At 33.6% G+C, this 21,250-nt stretch overlaps 1 protein-coding gene across 5 annotated transcripts in view; it reads left to right on the top strand.

The window, feature by feature from the left end:
• Positions 1–21,250, top strand: part of CNOT6L (CCR4-NOT transcription complex subunit 6 like) — a 112,613-nt gene that overhangs the window by 74,341 nt on the left and 17,022 nt on the right. For all 5 annotated transcript variants that reach the window (XM_055086045.1, XM_055086042.1, XM_055086044.1 and 2 more), the window contains 3 exons: positions 8,933–9,001; positions 11,853–12,010; positions 14,143–14,297. In XM_055086045.1, coding sequence (XP_054942020.1) covers positions 8,933–9,001; positions 11,853–12,010; positions 14,143–14,297 — 382 coding nt within the window. The remainder of the gene's footprint in view (positions 1–8,932; positions 9,002–11,852; positions 12,011–14,142; positions 14,298–21,250) is intronic.

Raw genomic sequence — 21,250 nt, 5'->3', positions numbered from 1 at the left:
TGACCCAGCCATATGGCATGTGTGGTGTGTGTGTGTAATTTTTAAGGAGTTTTTCATGTGTTTTAGACATAAGCTGTTTGTTGATACGTATGTTGCCAAATACCTTTTCTGGTGCTCTTGTTGCTTTTTCACTCTCTTAATTTGTCTCCTGATGAACAGAAAAAATTTAACATACTCTGCTTTATTGATCTTTCTAGTGTGGTACTGCTTTTGTGTTCTCTTTAAGAATTTTTCTCTACCTCAAGCTCATGAATGTATTCTCCTATGTTAGTATCTAAAAACTCCATTTTTTACTTGGAACACTTAGAGCTATAGTCTTCCCAGAATTGAGTTTGTGTAACACAGGAGTCAGTTTTTCCATGTGTGTATTAAATTAACCCTTAGCCATTTATTGAAAAGACTGTCCTTTCATTACTGTTTTTTTGTGCCATCTTTGTCATGAATCATCAATGTTTGTATGGTATTTCTAGATTCTCTATTTTTTGTTCTCTTCCGCTAGTCTTTATGGCTGTATAACGTTGTTGTTAATTATGGCAGTTTTATAAAATGTTTTGAGATACAGTAGAGTAAGTCTTCCCTCTTGATTTGATTATAAAGTCTTGGCTAGTTTTGGCCCCATGCTTCTTTTGCCTTGTATTTTCATTAAAATTGCTAGAAACAGCTTTTCAAATTTCTCCCCTCCCCCAAGTGTAGGGATTTTGATTGGGGATACAGTTGACTCTTGAACAACACAGGTTTGAACTGCACGGGTCCACTTCTATGCAGATTTTTTTTTCAATGAACAGTACTATAGATCCATGTTTGGTTGAATCTGTGGATGTGGAACCGAGGATATGAAGGGCTGACTGTAAGGTGGTTATATGCAAATTTTTGACTGTACAGGAGTCAGGGCCCCTAACCCCTGTATTGTTCAAGGGTCAACAGTAGATTGCTTTGGAAAGAATTGACATGTTTACAACACTGGGTTTTCTAATCTAACAGTGTAGAATATTCTTTTATTTATTGTGCCTTCTCTAATTTATCTCATTATTTAGTTTTAGGTTTCTGTGTATTGGTCTTGTGCATTTTTTATTACATTTATTCTAGGTATTGACTTTTTTTGATCCTTTTATAGTCTTTTTGAAAATAAATAGTATCTTAATGGATATTGCTGATTTGTGGAGTGCAGTTGAGTTTTGTATACTTCTTGGTATTCCCACCTTGCTGAACACTTGCTAAATATGTATTCAACCACTTTGCTCAATTCTTTTTAATCCTAATGCATTTTAATATCAATTTATGCAATCATATCATCTGTAAATTCTACTTTTAGTATTATTTTTCTAATTCTTATAACTTTTATTTTTCTTTATTGCACTTGCTAAGACCACCAGTAAACTGCTAACTAAAAGTGGTGATGATGGGTATCATTGTCTAATTTCATAATTTATTAGCTTTTAATAATTTATGATTAAGTAGGATGTTCACTGTAGTTTTTATAGTGATAGTTTAATCAGATTAAGGATTTTCTTCTATTCCTAGTTTGCTAAGAGAGTCTGTTATTTTTTAATATGAATAAATGTTTTATCAAATGCTTTTTTTATACTCATAAATTTTATAAAATTTTTATCCTTTATTCTGTTAATTTGGTAATTGCATGGATGGTTTTTCATATTACCAACTTTGTATTCCTGGAATAAGCCCAAGTAACTTGTAATATATTATTATTCTTTTTATATATCCCTGTTTCTGTTTGCTGATATTTTACTTAGGATTTTTTGCATGTGTGTTTGAGTGAGACTGGCCAGTAATTTTTCTTGTCAAGTTTTGATATAAAGGTTATGTTGGCCTCATTAAAGTTTTGGGGGATTATTTTCTCATTTTCTGTTATTTAGAAGAGTTTATTTAAGATTGGTATTCTTTCTTAAATATTTAGTAGAATACATCTGAGCCTGGGGTTCCTTTGTAGGCAGTTTCAATTACTGATTTAATTTCTTTAATAACTATAATATTCATCTGATTTTCCATTTCTCTTTTTATCAGTTTTTGAAAGTTTTTTTTGGTAATTTGAATATTTTATCTAATTTTTCAAATTTATTGGCATACAGTTGTTCAGAATATCTTTTTATGAGGTTTTAATGTCCATTTAATGTATTGTGATGTCTCTTTTCCATTCCAGATACTAGTTGTTTGTGTTGCCTCTATTTATTTCATGAATAGTCTTGTCCAGGGATTTATCAATATTTTCTTTGAAGAAAAGAACCAATTTTTAGCTTTTTTGGTCAGCTCTATCATACTTTTTTTTCACTATCAGTATAATTTCTTATCTTTATTTTTTCTTTCTGCTTTCTTTGGGTTTCATTTGCTGTTTTCTTTCTAACTTCTTATAATACCTAAATCTTTCACTTTTAGACTTTTTTTTTCTCTGATGTATTCATTAATAAATCTCCCTCTAAACATGACCTTTAGCTGTATCCTGCAAGTTTTAATTTGTATAATTTTCATTATCATTCAGTTCAGCATATTTTCTCCAAGCTCTCATTTCTTCTTTTAGGAGTCATTTAGAAGTTTATTTTTTTATTTTTAGGGGAGTTTTTCTAGTTTTCTTTGTCATTGATTCCTAGCTTAATTCCAGTCAAAGAACGTACTCTGATTTAAATTCTAAAAATATGTTATATATTAGCCAGCTCATGCTTAATTACTTTTTATAAATGTTAAATATGTACTTAAAAGGAATGTGCATTCTATAGTTGTTTGGTACAGCATCCTATGTATATTAAAGTTTGCTAATTTGAATGTGTTATATATACTTAATGATTACTTTGTTTTTATTCATTACTAATGGAGCTATGTTAAAATCTCCCACTGATTACAGATTTGTTTATTTCTTCTTGTAGTTCTTACAACATTTAATTACATATATTGAGAATATGTTTTCATGTGTTTCATCTTTCTGGTTATTTGAAACTTTTATCATTATGCTGTTATTACTTTCATATTAATATAGGTACATGAAAAAAATATAGCTGCGTGAGTTCTATTTTGGTTAGAATTTGCACTGTAAATCTTTTTCTGTTTTTTTACGTTAAACCTTTCTGTATCCCTATATTGTAATAGTTTCTTCTGTCTTCTTACTTTGGGTTTATTTTGTTCTTTTTCTTGTTTGAAGTAACAATTTAGATTGTCGATTTGAGATCTTTCCTCATTTTCAATGTAAGGATGTAGCACTATACACTATAATTTCCGTCTCAGAACTACTTTAGCTGCATTCCATACATTTTGATATGTTGTATTTTCATTTTCATTCTGTCCAGTGTATTTTAAAAAAATTTCCTCTGAGTCTTCCTCTTTGACTCATGGATTATTTAGAAATATGTTACTTAATTTCCTGTTGTCTGTTACTAACTTTTTGTTTGATTCCAGTTTGGGACCAGTTGGGAAACATTCTGTATTATTTCAATTATTTTAAATTTCTTGAGGTTTGTTTTATTGTCTATCTTGGTGAATGTTCCATGAATGCTTGAAAAAAGTATATATTTTGTGGTTTGTTGGGTGGAGTATTCTACACATGCAAATTAGATCATGCCAGTTGCTGGTGGTATTTAATTCCTCTATATTTTTTGTAACTTTCTATCTAGTAGTCTTACCAGATGTTATAGTGCTGAAATTGCCAACCATAGTTGTGGATTTGTCTGTTTCTCCTTTCAGCTTTGTCAGTCTTTGCTTCATGTATTTTGAAGTGGTGTTGTTTGATGTATTCATATTTAGGATTGCTACATCTTCTTGATGAATTGATCTTTTTATCATTGTGTAATAACCTCCCTTGTTCCTAGTATCTTTTTTGCTCTTAAGTCTACTTTATCTGATGTTAACATAACCACTCTGCTTTTTTTTGGTTTGTTTAATGTTTACATACTCTTAGATTCAGCGTCACTATGTGTATGTGAAGTGAATTTCTTGTATTAGTGTACAGTTGACTTATATGTCATGATTTTTATCTACTCTGCCAAGATTCCACTCATTTAATTTGTGTATTAGACCATGTACATTTAAAATAATTATTCGTATGTAGAACTTGAATCAGCCATTTTGATACTTGTATTATGTTTGTTTCCTTTGTTTCTCCTTCATTTATCTTTTCTTGGTTTCTTGTGGGTTACTTAAACATTTTTTTAGGATTCCATATTATTTTATTTATGCTGTTTTAGAGTATATTGTCTTGTATAGTTTTCTTAGTCGTTACTTTAGATATCACAATATACATACGTAGCACAGTCTATTGATAATGGTGTCTTATCACTTTAAATGAATTATTGATGCCCTACTTCCATTTGTGTCCCTTCACCCTCCCCACTTTTAAAATATTATTGTCCCTAGTATTTCCTCTACCTGTACTAAGTACCACACAGGTGTTACAATTTTTGCTTCAGCCGTCAGATATGATTTAAGAAGCTTATGTGGAGAAGGTTAATGTGTTATATTTATCCTTAACATTAGTCATTCTCTGTTCCTTCCATTTTGATGTTCCATTTCTTCTGTTATGTTCTTTCTGTTAAGAGAGCTTCCTCTAGTCATTCTTTAAGGGCTGGTCTGCTAGCAACAAAGTCTTGTAGTTTTCCTTTGATAACATCTTTATTTTTCCTTGATTTATGAAGGAAAGTTCTGCTGGACACAGAATATGAGGTTGACAGTTCTTTTCTTTTAGCACTTTATCACTTCCTCTGGCACCATGGTTTTAGAAAAGAAACTTATTGTTCCCCCTTAAGGTAATGTGTCATTTCTCTGAGGTTTTTGGGATTTTTGTCTTTAATTTTTAGCAGTTTCATTATGATGTGGTTTGGTGTGGCTTACTTTGGGTTTATTCTGTTTGAAGTTTGCACATCTTCTTAAACTTGTAGATTTATGTTGTTTATTAAATTTGAGAATTTTTAGTCATTATCTCTTAGAATACTTTTAAGTCTACATTCTCTTTCTGAACTCTGATGGTATGAATCTTAGATCTTCTGTTATAGTCCCACAGGTTCCTCAAGCTCTGTTCATTTTTTTTTTCAGTTTTCTTTTTATTGTTCCTATTGAGTAAATTCTCTTGATTTGTTCTCAAATTCAATCATTTTATCTTTGGTTATTGTTATTATTGTGCCCTTCCACTTCTTTCCTTGGGTTTTCTGTTTTTTCAGTTTTCAAGGGAATTTGTAATTACTTTTTGTAGCAGCTCTATGATGGCTGCTCTAAAATTTCTGTCAGATAATTTCAACATTTGAATCATCTCTGTGTTGTTGTCTGTTGGTAGTCTTTTCTCACTGAAGTTGTGATTTTCCTGGTCTTTGGTATGACCAGTGATTTTCAGTTGTGCCCTGGATATTTTGAATATTCTGTTAGGAGATTCATGACCTTTTAAAAACCTCAATAGCAGGCAGCCAATTTAGGTTTAGCATGTGGGTTCTGTTGGTCCTCCCAGGCTCAGCTGGCACCCTCTCTGTGGGGAGACCAGGCCCAGTGCTGCCAGCCACTGGGAGGTGTGGGAAATCAGAACTTTCCTTGCATGCCTCGCCACCCTGGGTCTATTCCTGGTGGCTTCAGGGCTGTCTCGCACTTAGTATAGCATGTGTGGGAGATAAAAATGGGAGAATTGTTTTATCACATTATAGGTATGATGCCGAAAGATGTATTAAGATGTCAACTGCTGTTCTTCTCTTCATAATGAGAATAGACTTATCTTCAGTTTTGATCCAAATCCTGGTGCTATGTCTAGGACCATATAGATTTATCTATTAAACAGTCTTTATCTGATTTGATAGTTGGCCCATATAACTCTGTATTCCTCTCCTTTGTCATATTGTTGGCTATGCAATTTTATCTTTGAAAAAAGTCAATTTTAAGTATGTGCCACACATGAATATATTATTCTCCTTGTAAGAAATACTTAAATTCTGGTTAAGACTAGATTTTCCTTTGACCACTACCTTTAATTCCAGTCCCCTCCGTGTAAGTAAACACACTTGTAAGTTGGGTGTGTATCCTTGTAGACATGTCTATAGACATTACATATAAAAATTATACCAGTTGAAATTTTATGGTATTACTTTGCATATGTGTTTTAAATTTTTTCTAATAAAATGTATCCTATTATTATAATGTATCTTATTATTTAATTAAAATGTATCTTATATATTGTTCTGCTTTTTTCTCACTCAACGTTATTTCTTATATACCGTTCCACTTTAGCACACATCTTTTTTCTTTTAAACTGTAGCATAGACTTCTGTGAAATGGATAATAACCATTTACCATTGCTTTTGCTATTATAAACAATGGCATAATGAATATCTATTTGAATGCTGCTTTAAGCAGATAGGACTGATCCCAAGAAATAGAATTGCTGGGTCACAGGGACATGAATGTTTTAAATTTTAAAAGATGATGCCAGTTTGTCCTCCCAGATAGCTGTACCAATTTGTATTCCCACCAGTTGTACATGCAAGTATCTGTTTCTTATCACCTCACCAACCCTGGATATTAGTAAACTTAAAAATTTTTTTTGTCAATCTGGATAAAGACGTGCTATTTCATTTTTTAATGTTTCCTGGTTACTGATGAGATAGAGTATCTTTTCCTATGTTTTTGTTCTTTGGTTGTTCTTGGGGAATATTATACGTTTTACTTACACTGATATATTGTGCTGTATCAGTTAAGATATGGGAAGCGTCAGAATGTTGACATCACCTTACTTGTCTTATTTAGATATTTTTTGTGCTTTCTGAATTTTTAACTATTTGCTAATAAGGATCCCAGCAGCTAAAAAGTTCCTTGTTTACTCTTCATTATATTTATATAATGAGCTTTCCATTTTTTGAGATAGTTGCCAAGATTCTGGCATGGCACTCCTAGCAGGCATGATTATTTTCCAGGATTCAATGTGTTGAACCAGCTGGATGGTTTGTCATCTTATGATGACCTTCATGTGGACTGTGCAAAATAACATTCATTTCATTTTGTGAAAAGCATGGCTGCTAAAACAGGCATCCTTTAGGTAGACTTTGGAACATCAAAATGATTAGTAAAGTGAAACTTTTTTAAAGGTCTTGGATACTGTGGTCAAAATTTCTGTGGCTGGATGATGATGGAGTGTTTTTGTTTTAAAGGAATACATTTCTTATCCACTAATTCCCTGGGTAAATCTGCAAACTCTAATCAAATTGTTCTGTAACTGCAAATGTGTTTAAAGGGGAGAAGAAAAAGAGGAAGTTAAATCTTAACTTAGTAATTTTCTTTCATCTGATAGTTTGGTAACATTTAGTTCCATAGTATTGACAATCATATCTGAGCAATTAATGTTTAACCAGTGCCTTCCTTTTTTCTGTATAATGTAGCTCTAATCTCTTGCTTTGCCTTGACATTATGAAAGAGAGAAAGAGTAAAATTAGGAAATGAAAGCCCTGTTGGAAAATTCAGTAATTTTTATTATGCATGCATATTTGTTTTTTTCTATTTTAAAAATATTTGAATATTTTGTTCATCAGTGTGTTGAAACTTCACATAGCTTTGATTTTCCAGCTGGGAACAAGGCTGGGTCAACACAATTTACATGTATGATTAAGACATAACTTCTTACTTAAGTTTTTTTTTTTTTTTAACATCTTTATTGGAGTATAAGTGCTTTACAATGGTGTGTTAGTTTCTGCTGTATAACAAAGTGAATCATCTATATGTGTACATATATCCCCATGTCCCCTCCCTTTTGCGTCTCCCTCCCACCCTCCCTATCCCACCCCTCTAGGTGGTCACAAAGCACTGAGCTGACCTCCCTGTGCGATGCAGCTGCTTCCCACTAGCTATGTATTATACATTTGGTAGTATATATATGGCAGTGCTACTCTCTCATTTTGTCCCAGCTTACCCTTCCCCTTTCCCGTGTCCTCAAGTGCATTCTCTGTGTCTGTGTCTTTATTCCTTTCCTGCCTTTAGACACTAAAACTCTTAGAGGAAAACATAGGCAGAACACTCTGTGACATAAATCACAGCAAGATCCTTTTTGACCCACCTCCTGGGGAAATGGAAATAAAAATAAACAAATGGGACCTAATGAAACTTAAAAGCTTTTGCATAGCAAAGGAAACTGTAAACAAGATGAAAAGATAACCCTCAGAATGGGAGAAAATATTTGCAAACAAGCAACTGACAAAGGATTAATCTCCAAAATATACAAGCAGCTCATGCAGCTCAATATCAAAAAAACAAACAACCCAATCCAAAAATGGGCAGAAGACCTAAATAGACATTTCTCCAAAGAAGATATACAGATTGCCAACGAACACGTGAAAGGATGCTCAACATCACTAATCATTAGAGAAATGCAAATCAAGCTACAGTGAGGTATCGTCACCTCACACCGGTCAGAATGGCCATCATCAAAAAATCTACAAACAATAAATGCTGGAAAGGGTGTGGAGAAAAGGGAGCCCTCTTGCACTGTTGGTGGATGTAAATTGATACAGCTGCTATGGAGAACAGTATGGTTCCTTAAAAAACTAAAAACAGAACTACCATATAACCCAGCAATCTCACTACTGGGCATATACCCTGAGAAAACCATAATTCAAAAAGAGGTACCACAGTATTCATTGCAGCACTATTTACAATAGCCAGGACATGGAAGCAACCTTACTTAAGGTTTTAAATAGGTACTTTTTTATAAATACTGTGTAAATATAAATGCCACTACTGAATTTCCTCATGTTCTTTTTGGATATTAGTTACGTGTTTTATGCAGAACTCTTTGTCAACTTCCTTCAGCTTCTAAATCTTCATTATATTTCAGTACTATATTTTTAAGTCAGTTTGTGGGGCATTATAGCTGAAGAGAAAACAGAAGCTGATTTGACATTATAAAGCAAATGATACTGATTTTAGAAAGACGTGAAAATATGTTTAAAAGAATATACATTTTTTCCAGTTCATCCAGAGCAGCTTCCTCCGAGGCCATGGATTACATTAAAAGAACGAGACCAAATTCTGCCATCAGGTAAATAGTTTTTCTTATTCTTCCTTGACTTTTTTCAGATATACTTGAAATGCCATTTGGGCTTTGTGATAAAATTGACAGGCCTTCATTTTACCTCCCCTGAGTACATGCGTTTAAAAATACTGATCAATAGACTTAAAAGTCTACCCTAAGGCTTATGTACAGGGATCTCATACCTTTCACAATGATGCAGCTCTTGGTTTTAAAATTATTTCTTGTAATAGAGCTTTCCAAATGGCATCTTCACATAGGGTTTGGTGATTTAAGAAAAACGAGTAGTAACGAATTTTCTTCTGAAAAATTTTAAACTACTTAGATACTTTATCTTTCTTGAGTGGGTAGGCTGATAACGCTTGTAGAAGGATAATTTAGAATGAGTTCAATTTACTGTATTGGAAACAAAATATGATACCAGGCCAAGGGTATAGAAATGATACAGGGTGAAGATTTGAGCCATTTAATTATATGATTTAGCATTTCTAGAACTGCAGTAATGTAGGAAATATAAACCTTTATCTTTTGGTGCAGACCAATGATGATTTGACATTTATAGGGCTTCTTCTTATTAGACATTTTATGATTGGGAATTCTGCTTAAAATAAGTTGTTACGAATTAATATTCCTCTTAATTGCAAGTGATAGTTTTCATGATACCTAATTTTGTTTTAAAAATGAAAATTTTACTGTTTTAATATGAAGGTAAACCAATCACTGAATACTGATAATTTTAAAGGGTAAACCACAGAATTTATTATGTACTTTTACAACAATATAAAGCCCGTCTTTTTTTTTTTTTTTTAATTTAAGGTAAGAAGTGGAAGGATTCAGAAAAAATCATTTGCTTAGGTATCGGGAGATGTGGGAAGTGTAACGTGTTCATGGTTCTATTTATATTTTAATAACACTGAGAAATATTATCATATCAGTACATTTCTGTATCTTCTAGAGGTAATAATTTTAAAACCACCACACTCTGGAGCCATAGTATCAGCCTGTTCTAAGAGGTACTGTATCAGTGTTATCAAGAATAACACTTCTGTTATCAGGATTCACATTGATGGTCTGAGTAAAACGAATACCTCAGTTTTTCTACAAAGCCTTAAGTTAGGTAGATTTATTTTATGTTTAGCCTTCCTTAATGTGTAATTAATTGTTCCCTTTCTGGTACTAAAATGATATTAAAAACACCATTTTCTAGTTCTTCAAAGTAATCCCTCTTGAAGAAGGTCTTTCCTAATATCACATACCTTCATGTCCATTAAGAAGAGGAACAACAGAAACAAGTTTTCAGTAGTTGTTGAATTCTCAAGTAATGTGTTCTTGGGTTTTCCTTATTGAAAAACCACTATGGATTTTTCTTGGGATGTCTGACTTCCGTGAGTAGAATCAGTGCTACAAAAAAAAAAAAAAGATATTAAAAATGCCTTTTACTTCTGATGCCTAGGGAGATGTGTATAATAACTAACAATGGTTAAGGGTGATTTATAGCCACAAAACTATAATGGTAATTAAACTACATAAGAATTAATCCCAGATAGTGAAAAGAGGTACCAGTATACAAAATGGCCACCAGTCAGATTTCCAGGGGACCGTTGAACTAAGTTTCTCTTAATACCTTTCCCATCATCTGACTTTGAATCAACTTCAATTAAGTGTTACTTCATTCTTGGATTCCTCACCTTTTATTAAGTACTTGATTCTCAACTGTGTCTGCCCATTATAATCACCTGGGAAGCTGTTTAAAAATATTAATACCGGGCTTCCCTGGTGGCGCAGTGGTTGGGAGTCTGCCTGCTGATGCAGGGGACGCGGGTTTGTGCCCTGGTCCGGGAGGATCCCATGTGCCGCGCAGCGGCTGGGCCCTTGAGCTGTGGCCGCTGAGCCTGTGCGTCCGGAGCCTGTGCTCTGCAACGGGAGAGGCCACAACAGTGAGAGGCCCGCGTACCGGGGGGAAAAAAAAAAAGAAAAATTAATACCCAAATCCTAATATACTAACTTAATTAGTCTGGAGTAGGGCACTGAGTATCAGCATTTTTTAAAAAAGTTCTACAAACTGATTCTAATGGACAGCCAGGATAGAGAATTAATGATAAAAATCAGGGCTTTTCAAACCTGGTGTGCATGTGCATATGTATCACCTGGGGATTTTGTTAAATTGCAGGTTGCAATTCATTAAGTCTTTGTGAAGCCAGAAATTCCTCAGTACTAAGTTCCTAGGTGATAACTGATGCTGCTGGTACTTAGAGCACATTTTTGAGTAGCAGGGATACAAGCTGCGTTTTCCTATTAGTTTGCTTGTAGTCCTTTTATAGGCATTTTAAAATGAGAATTTAGTTTTAGAAATGAACATTTGATTTGGTAAAAAAGGATTCTCTTATGACTGAACTTTGTTAGTCCATATTCTTCTGGCTTAGAGCAGTGAGAGCAGTAAGAGGCCCAAAAAAGTATTAAGTATGGATATTTTGTTAATACAAGTTAATGAAATTAGAGCCTTTTAACGAGAAATATTAAAATTTACTTTTATTCCATTTATAGAGAAAAGTTTTGCTCAGTAAATTATGTACAAAAAAATGGATTCTGATTTAAAAGTTGAAGTTTTATTTATTAAAATATTCTTAAAAATCACAAATATGAAGTATTAGTCTAATTCTGGTCAAAGAACTTTGGTGTGATGGATTCCAGTGAAGTTTTATAGGTATAGCTTAACGGAATCTTGCCCAAGGCATTTCACGATGATGGTATTTGGGGTATGTTTGTGTGGCATGTGTGCTTGTGTATATGTGATATTGCTTTAGAAAACATTGCCTAATTTTCTCCCTTTTGTCTGTTGTTTTTTTCTCCCACTTCTTAGCATCATTCACGGTTATGTGTTACAATGTGTTATGTGATAAATACGCCACCCGGCAGCTATATGGCTATTGCCCATCCTGGGCATTAAACTGGGAATACAGGAAAAAGGGAATTATGGAAGAAATTGTTAACTGTGACGCAGATATCATTAGTCTTCAGGTAACACTATAGAAATTAAATTGTCTTTAACTTAAAGGTGAACCTAAAAATTATAGAAGATCTTACTTTTGGGAGAGTTCCTGTGTTCGAAGGAAAACCCAAAGCAATTATTTTCTCTCCTCTTAAAAGGACAATTTTAATAAGCACTTCAGATATTTCTACAGTGAAACTGTTTTGCTAAGTATAGCCACCAACTTATACTCATTTACTATTTTCTTACATGAAAGTAACCTCACCACACTATTCATGTTAATTCATTTTATGAACAAACCATTGGTCTTGCCGAAAGAGAAAACTGCAGAATATTGCATCTCTAAGGTTTATAAATTTAACTTATAATGGGATCTGTAAAACAGAATTACTTGCCCACCGTTGTTCTTTAATGATAAACATTTTTTTTTTAATGTGGACCATTTTTAAAGTCTTTATTGAATTTGTTACAGTGTTGCTTCTGTTTTGGTTTTTTTGGCCAGGAGGCATGTGGGATCTTAGTTCCCTGAATAGGGATCCCACCCAGGGATGACACCCACACCCCCTGCATTGAAGGTGAAGTTTTAACCACTGGACTGCCAGGGAAGTCCCAGTGATAAACATTTTAAACATTAAAAAATATTGTACTATAAATCATGCATTTTTGCCTTATTTTAAAAGCTACCTCAGAAATCTAGATACTTTATAATGAATTTAACTGACAAAGTACCTTTCCATTGAAATATTTGTCTTATTGCTTCTTTTCAACACTCAGCTAATGAATGGCCAAGAAGGTTTATGCGTAGTTTTTAGTACTTTTTCCTTAGCAGCTTTCAAAGTGTATTAAATGCTTAAAGGTATTTAAAAAATTTAAGTGTTATAATGTCATACCTCCTTTTCAGCATAGCTTAAGAAAAAAGCTATTACTTTTTATAATAATTTTTTTGTACTAGAACAGCTTGATTATTTATATTTGTGTTATTATCCGTGGTTTATTTGACTTCCTAGGAAATAACAAGTCTTCAGAAATTAAATTTTCTTTTAAACACTGACAACTGACACAAAATTGGGGGGAGGAGGAGGCAAATAAACGTAGGCTTGTTGTACTTACTTAATTGTCCTCCTTTTGATTCAGAAGTTAAGTGTAGTATGAAGTATAAAAGCATCATAATTTTAAAAATATGTTCTTATTATAGTAAGAACATATTTAAAGTAATATTGTATTATAAAGTGTTCATTCTAGAGAAGTTGGAAATTTTGAAAAAATATAAAGAATAATGGAGGAAAACACCTAATCCCATATCCCAAATACAGTTGCTGGGTTAAAACTTCTGAAGTATTTCTTGTACACTTCTTAAAAAATTCACTTGCCTATTTATTTACAGATATGTACAGATATGTTTTCAAAATAGAGATCCCACCACTTAATACACTTTCCATGTTACTAACATTCCTCAAAGCCAATTATATGAATATATATTAATTGATTTAGCATTTTCCCTACTGTTGGACATTCAGGCTGTTTATGTTTTCACTGTTAAAAAATCATGTTGTTATGAGCATTAGCATACATAAATCATTATCTACACACTTGATTATTTCATTTGGAAAGATTTGTTAAAAATATGTTATGGGTCTAACTTAATAATTACTACTTTAACACAGACCATTGGATTATTGGTATTCAGGTACCTAAAAATTCCTTAAGGTAGAATTTTTTGTTGGTAGATCTTAAGCTTCTCACTCTTGAGTATCATTTCTTTCCACCACAGTTGAGAAATTTGAAATAATTTTTAAAATTACCTCTTTATAATATAAAATTTGCTATTCCATACCACCTAATCTATAATATGACCAACTTTCAATTGTTCATTTACCAGTTGAGGAAGTGAAGTATAGTGGAATGAATTCTAAATTGGGAGTCAAGAGACTTGGGACCGACTACCTGTGTGAGCATGAGAAAATCACGTTACTTTCTGGTTCTTTTAGGTTTTAAAAAGCTGCCATTGTCAAATGGTGGCTGCTATCGATAAGGTAAGGTACTTAGATAATATTTTTTAAGTGAAGTATTTTAACTTGGTCACACCTTACTCACAATACTGCACGTTTTTATATCTTAGCTTTCCTCTGTCATGTCAATGATAATGTTTCTTTCGTCTCAGGAAGTGGAAACAGAGCAATACTTCACTCTCTTTCTGCCAGCATTGAAGGAGCGTGGATATGATGGATTTTTTTCTCCAAAGTCACGTGCCAAAATCATGTCTGAGCAGGAGAGAAAGCATGTGGATGGTTGTGCAATATTCTTCAAAACAGAAAAGTGAGTTAAGGAAATGAAGCATAATAGTGTACTTATTTAATTACCATACATTTGAAATTGTCTTTGGTTTGACCCTGAAATAGACAGGTAATATAAAAGTTTAAAACTACTGGTAATGTTTTATTTCTTAGGCTGTGTATTGGAAATAAGAATGTTTACTGTATTATTCTTTATGCTTTTTTTGCCAGATTACATTAAAAATATTGAAGAGTATATACTTGAATATGATACTGTATTTCTATATATATTTTCATGAAGTAAAATATTAGTTTTTGTGTAAAAAAGAAAGTTGATTTTTTTTGCTAGTTGACCTTTTTCAGAATCATTCATTTTATGAACTTTTCATCTTTTTAAATTAACATTCTGTATGTTTATTTAGTCACTCATTCACTAAATGTTTACTGAGCATTTGCTTTGTGATAAGTGCTGTGCTAGTCACAATAGACTCAAAGACATACAGTTTCTATCCCACTCAGAGCTCTAGTAGGAAAATCACAATCTAATATGGTATATATGAGATGGAGATATGCAAGGATAGATAAGGGAGGACACGCACAGAGCTTATGGAGGTAGGGAGTTAAAGGATTGACTGAGACAGGACAATGGAAAGCAGTCATGACCTGAAATGGAAAACAGAAAACATGACCTTTTTTTTCACAGCTGTAATATAGTTGATGAAAATACAGTCAAAGATAAGAAGATGATGACTGCTTATTAAAATACATGAACCATCTTGTAGAGACCTCTGTGCTTTAGTATTCTTGAGTTTAAAATGGAAGAGTATCTGCTCAGAGTTAGCGACAAGAATTAAAGGAGATAATGAATGGATAGGTACTTCGTAAATCATTAAGTGTCCTGGAAATATTTATATTATTGTCATATTTCTCTGTTTCTGTAATCCTTTGCAATATTAGTATTTCTCTCTTACTGGGTTTATGATGTTGTGCACATTGGATTTAGGAACTGCATTTCCTACTTGAGGGTGCAGAGCCGTAACACACTTAGAAGGCTATCTCTTTTTTTTTTTTTTTTTGGTTTGGAATTGTGAAGAGTTTATTATGTAACTCTTTCTTTCATTCTTTTATTTATCTATTTTTATTTATTTTTATTGAAGTATAGTTGATTTACAATAAAGTGAGTCAGTTATACATACATACATTCTTTTTTATATTCTTTTTCATTATGGTTTATCACAGGATATTGAATATAGTTCTCTGTGCTGTACAGTAGGACCTTGTTTATCCATTTTATATACATAACAGTTGGCATCTACTAACCCCAAACTCCAAATCCATCTCTCCCCCACTGCCCCTCCCCCTTTCCATTCCCCCTGGGCAACCACAAGTCTGTTCTCTGTCTGTAAGTCTGTTTCTGTTCATAGATAGGTTCATTTGTGTCATATTTTAGATTCCACATGTAAGTGATATCATATGGTATTTGTCTTTCTTTTTTTGACTTACTTCACTTAGTATGATAATCTTTAAGTCCATCCATGTTGCTGCAAATGGCATTATTTCATAGAAGGCTGTCTCTTGAACGCTGGCTGAGTGACTAGATGGTTAGAGGCAGATTCCTTTGGTTATCATCCTGAGGAAAAGAGAGAAGTATATTTTTGCCTCATAAAGGCTGCCAGTTTTACAGTGGAAAATTTGAAGGAACCTCCAATAGAAGACTGAAATATATGGATTCTCATAGAGATTGTATCCTGTAGTTAATAACTTAGGTTTGATACATTAGATAGGGAATCATCTACTAAACGCCTGTGACTATTTTCCTATATTTTCCTGCTTGGTGCCTATTATAACAAATCATTTCAATGTTTTTATTGATACAGGCCTATTTATTACCAGCATGGCATGTTATTTTAACTAAATGAATTAAGTGAATTTGAAAGTGAATTTGAGCCCCTTCTTCTCACTTATTTGTACCTACTTTCATATCTTTTCTGTGACTTTTTAATAGAGATTTTTCATTTGTTTAATAATTAGTACAAGGCCCTGAAGTATTTGAGGTCAGTCTATGCTAAATTCTTCTAGTGGGTTGGTGATTTTTTTTTTTTTTTACAAATTTTAGAATAACAATAGCTATTACTTTCATAGTGTTTCATGTCTGCTGTTTTATTTATACTGATTATCTTATTTAATTTTTAAAGCAATCCTCAGAGGTAGGAATAGAGCTATTTCCTCATTTTTATAGATGAGGAAACCAAGACATAGAGATTATCTGGCTTCACAGTCAATGCTTTTAACCACTGTACTAAACTGCATCTTTAGATTACTTTTTTTTTTAATATTTATTGCTTTTTTTTATTGAAGTATAGTTGATTTACAATGTTGTGTTAGTTTCAGGTGTGCAGCAAAGTGATTCCGTTTTTCATATATATATTTTTTTCCAGATTCTTATATAGGTTATTACAAAATATTGAGTATAGCTCCCTGTGCTATATAGTATGTCCTTGTTGTTTATCTTTAGACTTATTGTTTTAGCTTCCGATATCACTTGTACCTCTTAAAAGGTTACCTCATTTGGGAAATACTGCCTTGAATTTGATATTTGTTACCAGTATTCATGCACAAATTTCCTTGAAACACCATAATTAAAAAAAGAATTACTGATAACATTGAGACATGTAACATCAATCTGTTTTTCCATTTGCCATTGTTTCTTTCTGAAAGATGATAATACATAAAATTTTTTTCATTCCCTTCACAGTTTTGAGAGGAAAATCTAAAATGCCTTGATAATTTACTAGAGGTAATTAAGATTTTGAACTAACAATTGTCTAGGAAACTTTAAACAACCAAGTATTTGAAAATTGATACTTGAATTATTAAAAATGCTGTAAATTAGTTAAGAGATAAATCCATAGGAAATACTTAGATGCATCATTTGCATTTCTTTCCTTCTTCAACTTTTTGCCTAAATAGTAACATGGATCCAGCAACAGATGAAGACCTTGAGTGTGATATGTTGTGAAATTCCACCTGTTTTGAACAGTGCCAAATAACTTGCTGATGTCATGTTATCTATCCAATGCCAAACTATTTGGAATTTAACACAAAGTATACTATGCTGCATTTCTTCTACTCCTTCTTCAGATTGGAGAAATGATGCAGTGCAAAAAAAAGACTGTCTTGAAGCCGGGTGGTTCTCCTGCTTATGTAGCTGTATAATCTTGAATGAGTCACTTACCCTTTCTGGGCTTATTTTCTCATTTGTACATATTTGTGTATTACCTTGTAAGAGAATTTATATGATTTACAAAACTAACAGTTAAAAGATAGCTGTAGAAGAGTGCTTCAATTCTCTGTACTCATTCTCAAGGTCTTAATCTTCTAAAACCAGAGTATCAGATAATTTGTCATCTTCATTGATGACATTTTTTTCCCTTCATGGAAAACAGTGGTACAGAATGGGTAACAATAAATGGAAACTATAATAATCACTATTTTTAGCAAAATATTATACTAAAAATCTCTTATGCATCATGATGGAAGGATAGTATATTGCTTAGCAATGGCTGGGACACAGACCATTATTCAGAGAATTAGAATACATTATATTTTATATTGTATACATTATACTTTATATTGTATTCATTCTAGTTTAACCTTTGGGGATTCAGAAGGCACTTGAAGATTTGGTAGCACCTTTTGGTCATTATGAACATCATTTTTTGGGTAATTAGATGCATAAAGATACCAGAAAATAGAAATTTGGGTTGATAAGATGCCAGAAATCACCTTTTTCTTTGTCCTTTATCTTTTTTTTTTTTTTTTTTTTTTTTTTTTTTTTGTGGTACGCCGGCCTCTCACTGTTGTGGCCTCTTCCGTTGCGGAGCACAGGCTCCGGACGCACAGGCTCAGTGGCAATGGCTCACGGGCCCAGCCACTCTGAGGCATGTGGGATCCTCCTAGACCAGGGCACGAACCCATGTCCCCCACATCGGCAGGTTGACTCTTAACCACTGCGCCACCAGGGAAGCCCTGTCCTTTATCTTAATAAGTGTTTTCTTCAGTGCAAAATATTTTATAAAACAGACATATACATATAGGCCTGTATTTTGTGTGTGTGTATAAGGAGAGACTGTTATTATAGATAAGTTTTTTAGAGTCAGAAAGTTTCTCTTTCCCATGTTTTGTCCTATAGACTAAACAGTTAGTAGAAATGGAGTCTTGGCACCCAATACACAATTTGAAGAAATCCAAAATGTTGAAAAATGGAGCTGAAACCAGATCTAGATACTAGACTTACTTGCTTTTCCTGAGGTTAGCAATTCTGATCTGATCATGCTTTGTTTCAAATCAGTGAGAAAGGGAAAGATGAAAACAGCAGTTTTAGAACAGTGTGACCATTACACTGTGAAGAGGCAGTCTCTTCCAACAGGACTGGGAACTAGGTTGTCATGGTGCTTAGTCCTTACTATATTGCCTCTGCTGTCTGTCTCAGAGGTACCAGGTAATGCCAAGTCCTTGTTTTTCCTTCTATATTACGACAGGTGGTTTTGTGGTTGAGAAGAGGTCATTCAGAGGTTATAGTGTTGTCCCAAAATGACCTATCATGATAATCCTGTCTTACTAGTTTCTCAGTTACTAATTTTGTCTGTCATAGGTGGTGGTTGTGTTTAGAATTTTAAAATCTGAGATTGTGGTTTCTGGTTTCCAGTGTTAGCTTTCCCATTAATTTAATCTGAAACATAAAATTATTGCTTTATGCCAGTTTCCTTTACCTTTCCAGTATGGATAATAATAACTGTTCTGCCTAACTTCAGAGGTTTCTTATGGGGCTAAAATGATCAAGAATGTGAAAGTGCTTTTACTGGTTAAAAGAGTTGTACAAATATAGGTAGGATGGTGAATATCCACTTTTCTTCCCTATTTATCTCACTCTCTAAGCTTACCTTTTCTAGCAAATTGTTTTCTGGCACTCCCATGATTACTTGAAAGGACTTAAGAACACATTTTATAGCATCTTATACTGAATATACAATAAAAACTTCTATTTGGTTTAGGTTTAAGAGTGAGTTTAATGTTTAGAAAGGGTCATAGTTTAATGATCAGAAAGGGTCATAGTTAATAGAAAGTAGAAACAGAGTGAAGGTTATTTGGTTATAGGTAGGAGGGGAGAAAGTAAGAAGTAGTGTTGTTCTAAAGTAGTATGGATAGAATATGGATAACTATTTCTTACTATTTTATAAATGTATTATAAATATAGTATAAAATAAACACAAACACAAGATAAGTTATAGGAGATTATAACTCCCTATACTGGTGCCGTAAATCTCATTTTCTAAAAGCAGAGTCCCTGAAAAGTTCTTATGGTTCAAGAAGTATATCTATGCTCTTATTTAATTCTCACTGGAAAGAAGGAATTTTCTTTTCCTTAGTTCTCAACTATCTCTTTAGTTCTTCAACTACTGGTGAAGCTGAAATAATAAAATTGAGCATATAACTCTGACCCTTTTAGTATCTCTAAGCCCCAAGGAGGGAGGTGTAAGTTATAATGACGTGCTCTATTTAGGAAAACTGGTTTTATTTTTCTGAACTTTTTGAAACCAAAGACATTAAAAAGCAGATACCTCAAGAAGAGTGGGAAGTTTCAAAAGTCAAAACTAGGGCAATACAATTATAAATTATACTAACAATGAGGAAGAAAGTTGGAGGGGTAGTTGGAGGCATCTAATGAACTGGATAATTGTTCAGGATTCGTTTTAAAAGGAGTGCTTTTTGTTTTGGGTTTTTTTTTTCTTTTTGATTAAAAAAGTCAATAACCAAGTATGTATTAAAAAAAAGAGTTTATGAACCTATGTTCTTTGCCATGAAAATTAAGAAAAAGGGAAAATTTGGTGAAAGTGTTAAGGCAACAAGGAGGATTCTTTTTTTTTTTTTTTTTTTTGCGGTACGCGGGCCTCTCACGGTTGTGACCTCTCCCGTTGCGGAGCGCAGTCTCCGGACGCGCAGGCTCAGCGGCCATGGCTCACGGGCCCAGCCGCTCTGCGGCATGTGGGATCTTCCCGGACCGGGGCACGAACCCGCGTCCCCTGCATCGGTAGGCGGACTCTCAACCACTGCGCCACCAGGGAAGCCCAAGGAGGATATTTTAAATAACATATGCACTGTAAAGGGGTATACCTATGTGGATTGTGCCAGCACTAATTGACGATCAAGAAAAAACCAGAGGTATGCAACTTCTGTTTTGCTTTCATGGTCTCTGTTGAGGAGAGTTATTTTCAAAGTGGAAAGACTAAGACCAGGTAAGGAGGAGGTTGGCAAACCAAGAAGAGGAGATTGGTAAGCCAAGAGAGTCACTAAAGTGCCTTAACTAGTTAGGTTTACATATCAATATAATTATATCCCATTTCCCCATAGTATTAAAATATCTTTCCAAAGTATGATTAGAGGAGTATTGGCTTGGCCACAAAGTTCGTTCGGGTTTTTCCATAAGATGTTACAGAAAAACTCGAACGGACTTTGTGGCCAACCCGATAGATGGCATGAATATTGGTGTATAGGAAAAGTCCTAATATATTGGGGACAAATAAACCACCTCATTTTTCAAAAAATTTGCGAGCCTCAGTTTTCCTCATCTTTGTAATGGTAATAGTAATACTGTCTGTTGCAATTTGAGTTCTCCAGAAAGAAGACTCCAAGTTACTTTGTTGTTTAGGAGTTTATTAGGGATCAACAACTGTGGAAAGGAAGGGGAAAAAGCAGAAATGAGCATAGAGAGTAGAGCTGTGTTGCAGACCCGGACAGCCTCAGCTGACCCCACCCTGTAGCTTCAGAGCTGAAATGGCCTGTGAGAATTAACCCAGGAGGGACCAAAATCCCCAGACCTTTATCTTTTGCTTTTGATCTGTAATTGGATACGTGCCACTCCCAGAAGTACTTGACCTTGGTGAGGCAGCTCTCTGCAACTGGAGCAATTCTTTTTTTTTTTTTTTTTTTTTTTTT

Source organism: Physeter macrocephalus, chromosome 7 (assembly GCF_002837175.3).
Source record: "Physeter macrocephalus isolate SW-GA chromosome 7, ASM283717v5, whole genome shotgun sequence".
Classification (NCBI taxonomy): domain Eukaryota; kingdom Metazoa; phylum Chordata; class Mammalia; order Artiodactyla; family Physeteridae; genus Physeter; species Physeter macrocephalus.
The sequence above is the reverse complement of the archived record's forward strand: the minus strand, read 5'-3'. Positions and strand labels throughout refer to the sequence as shown.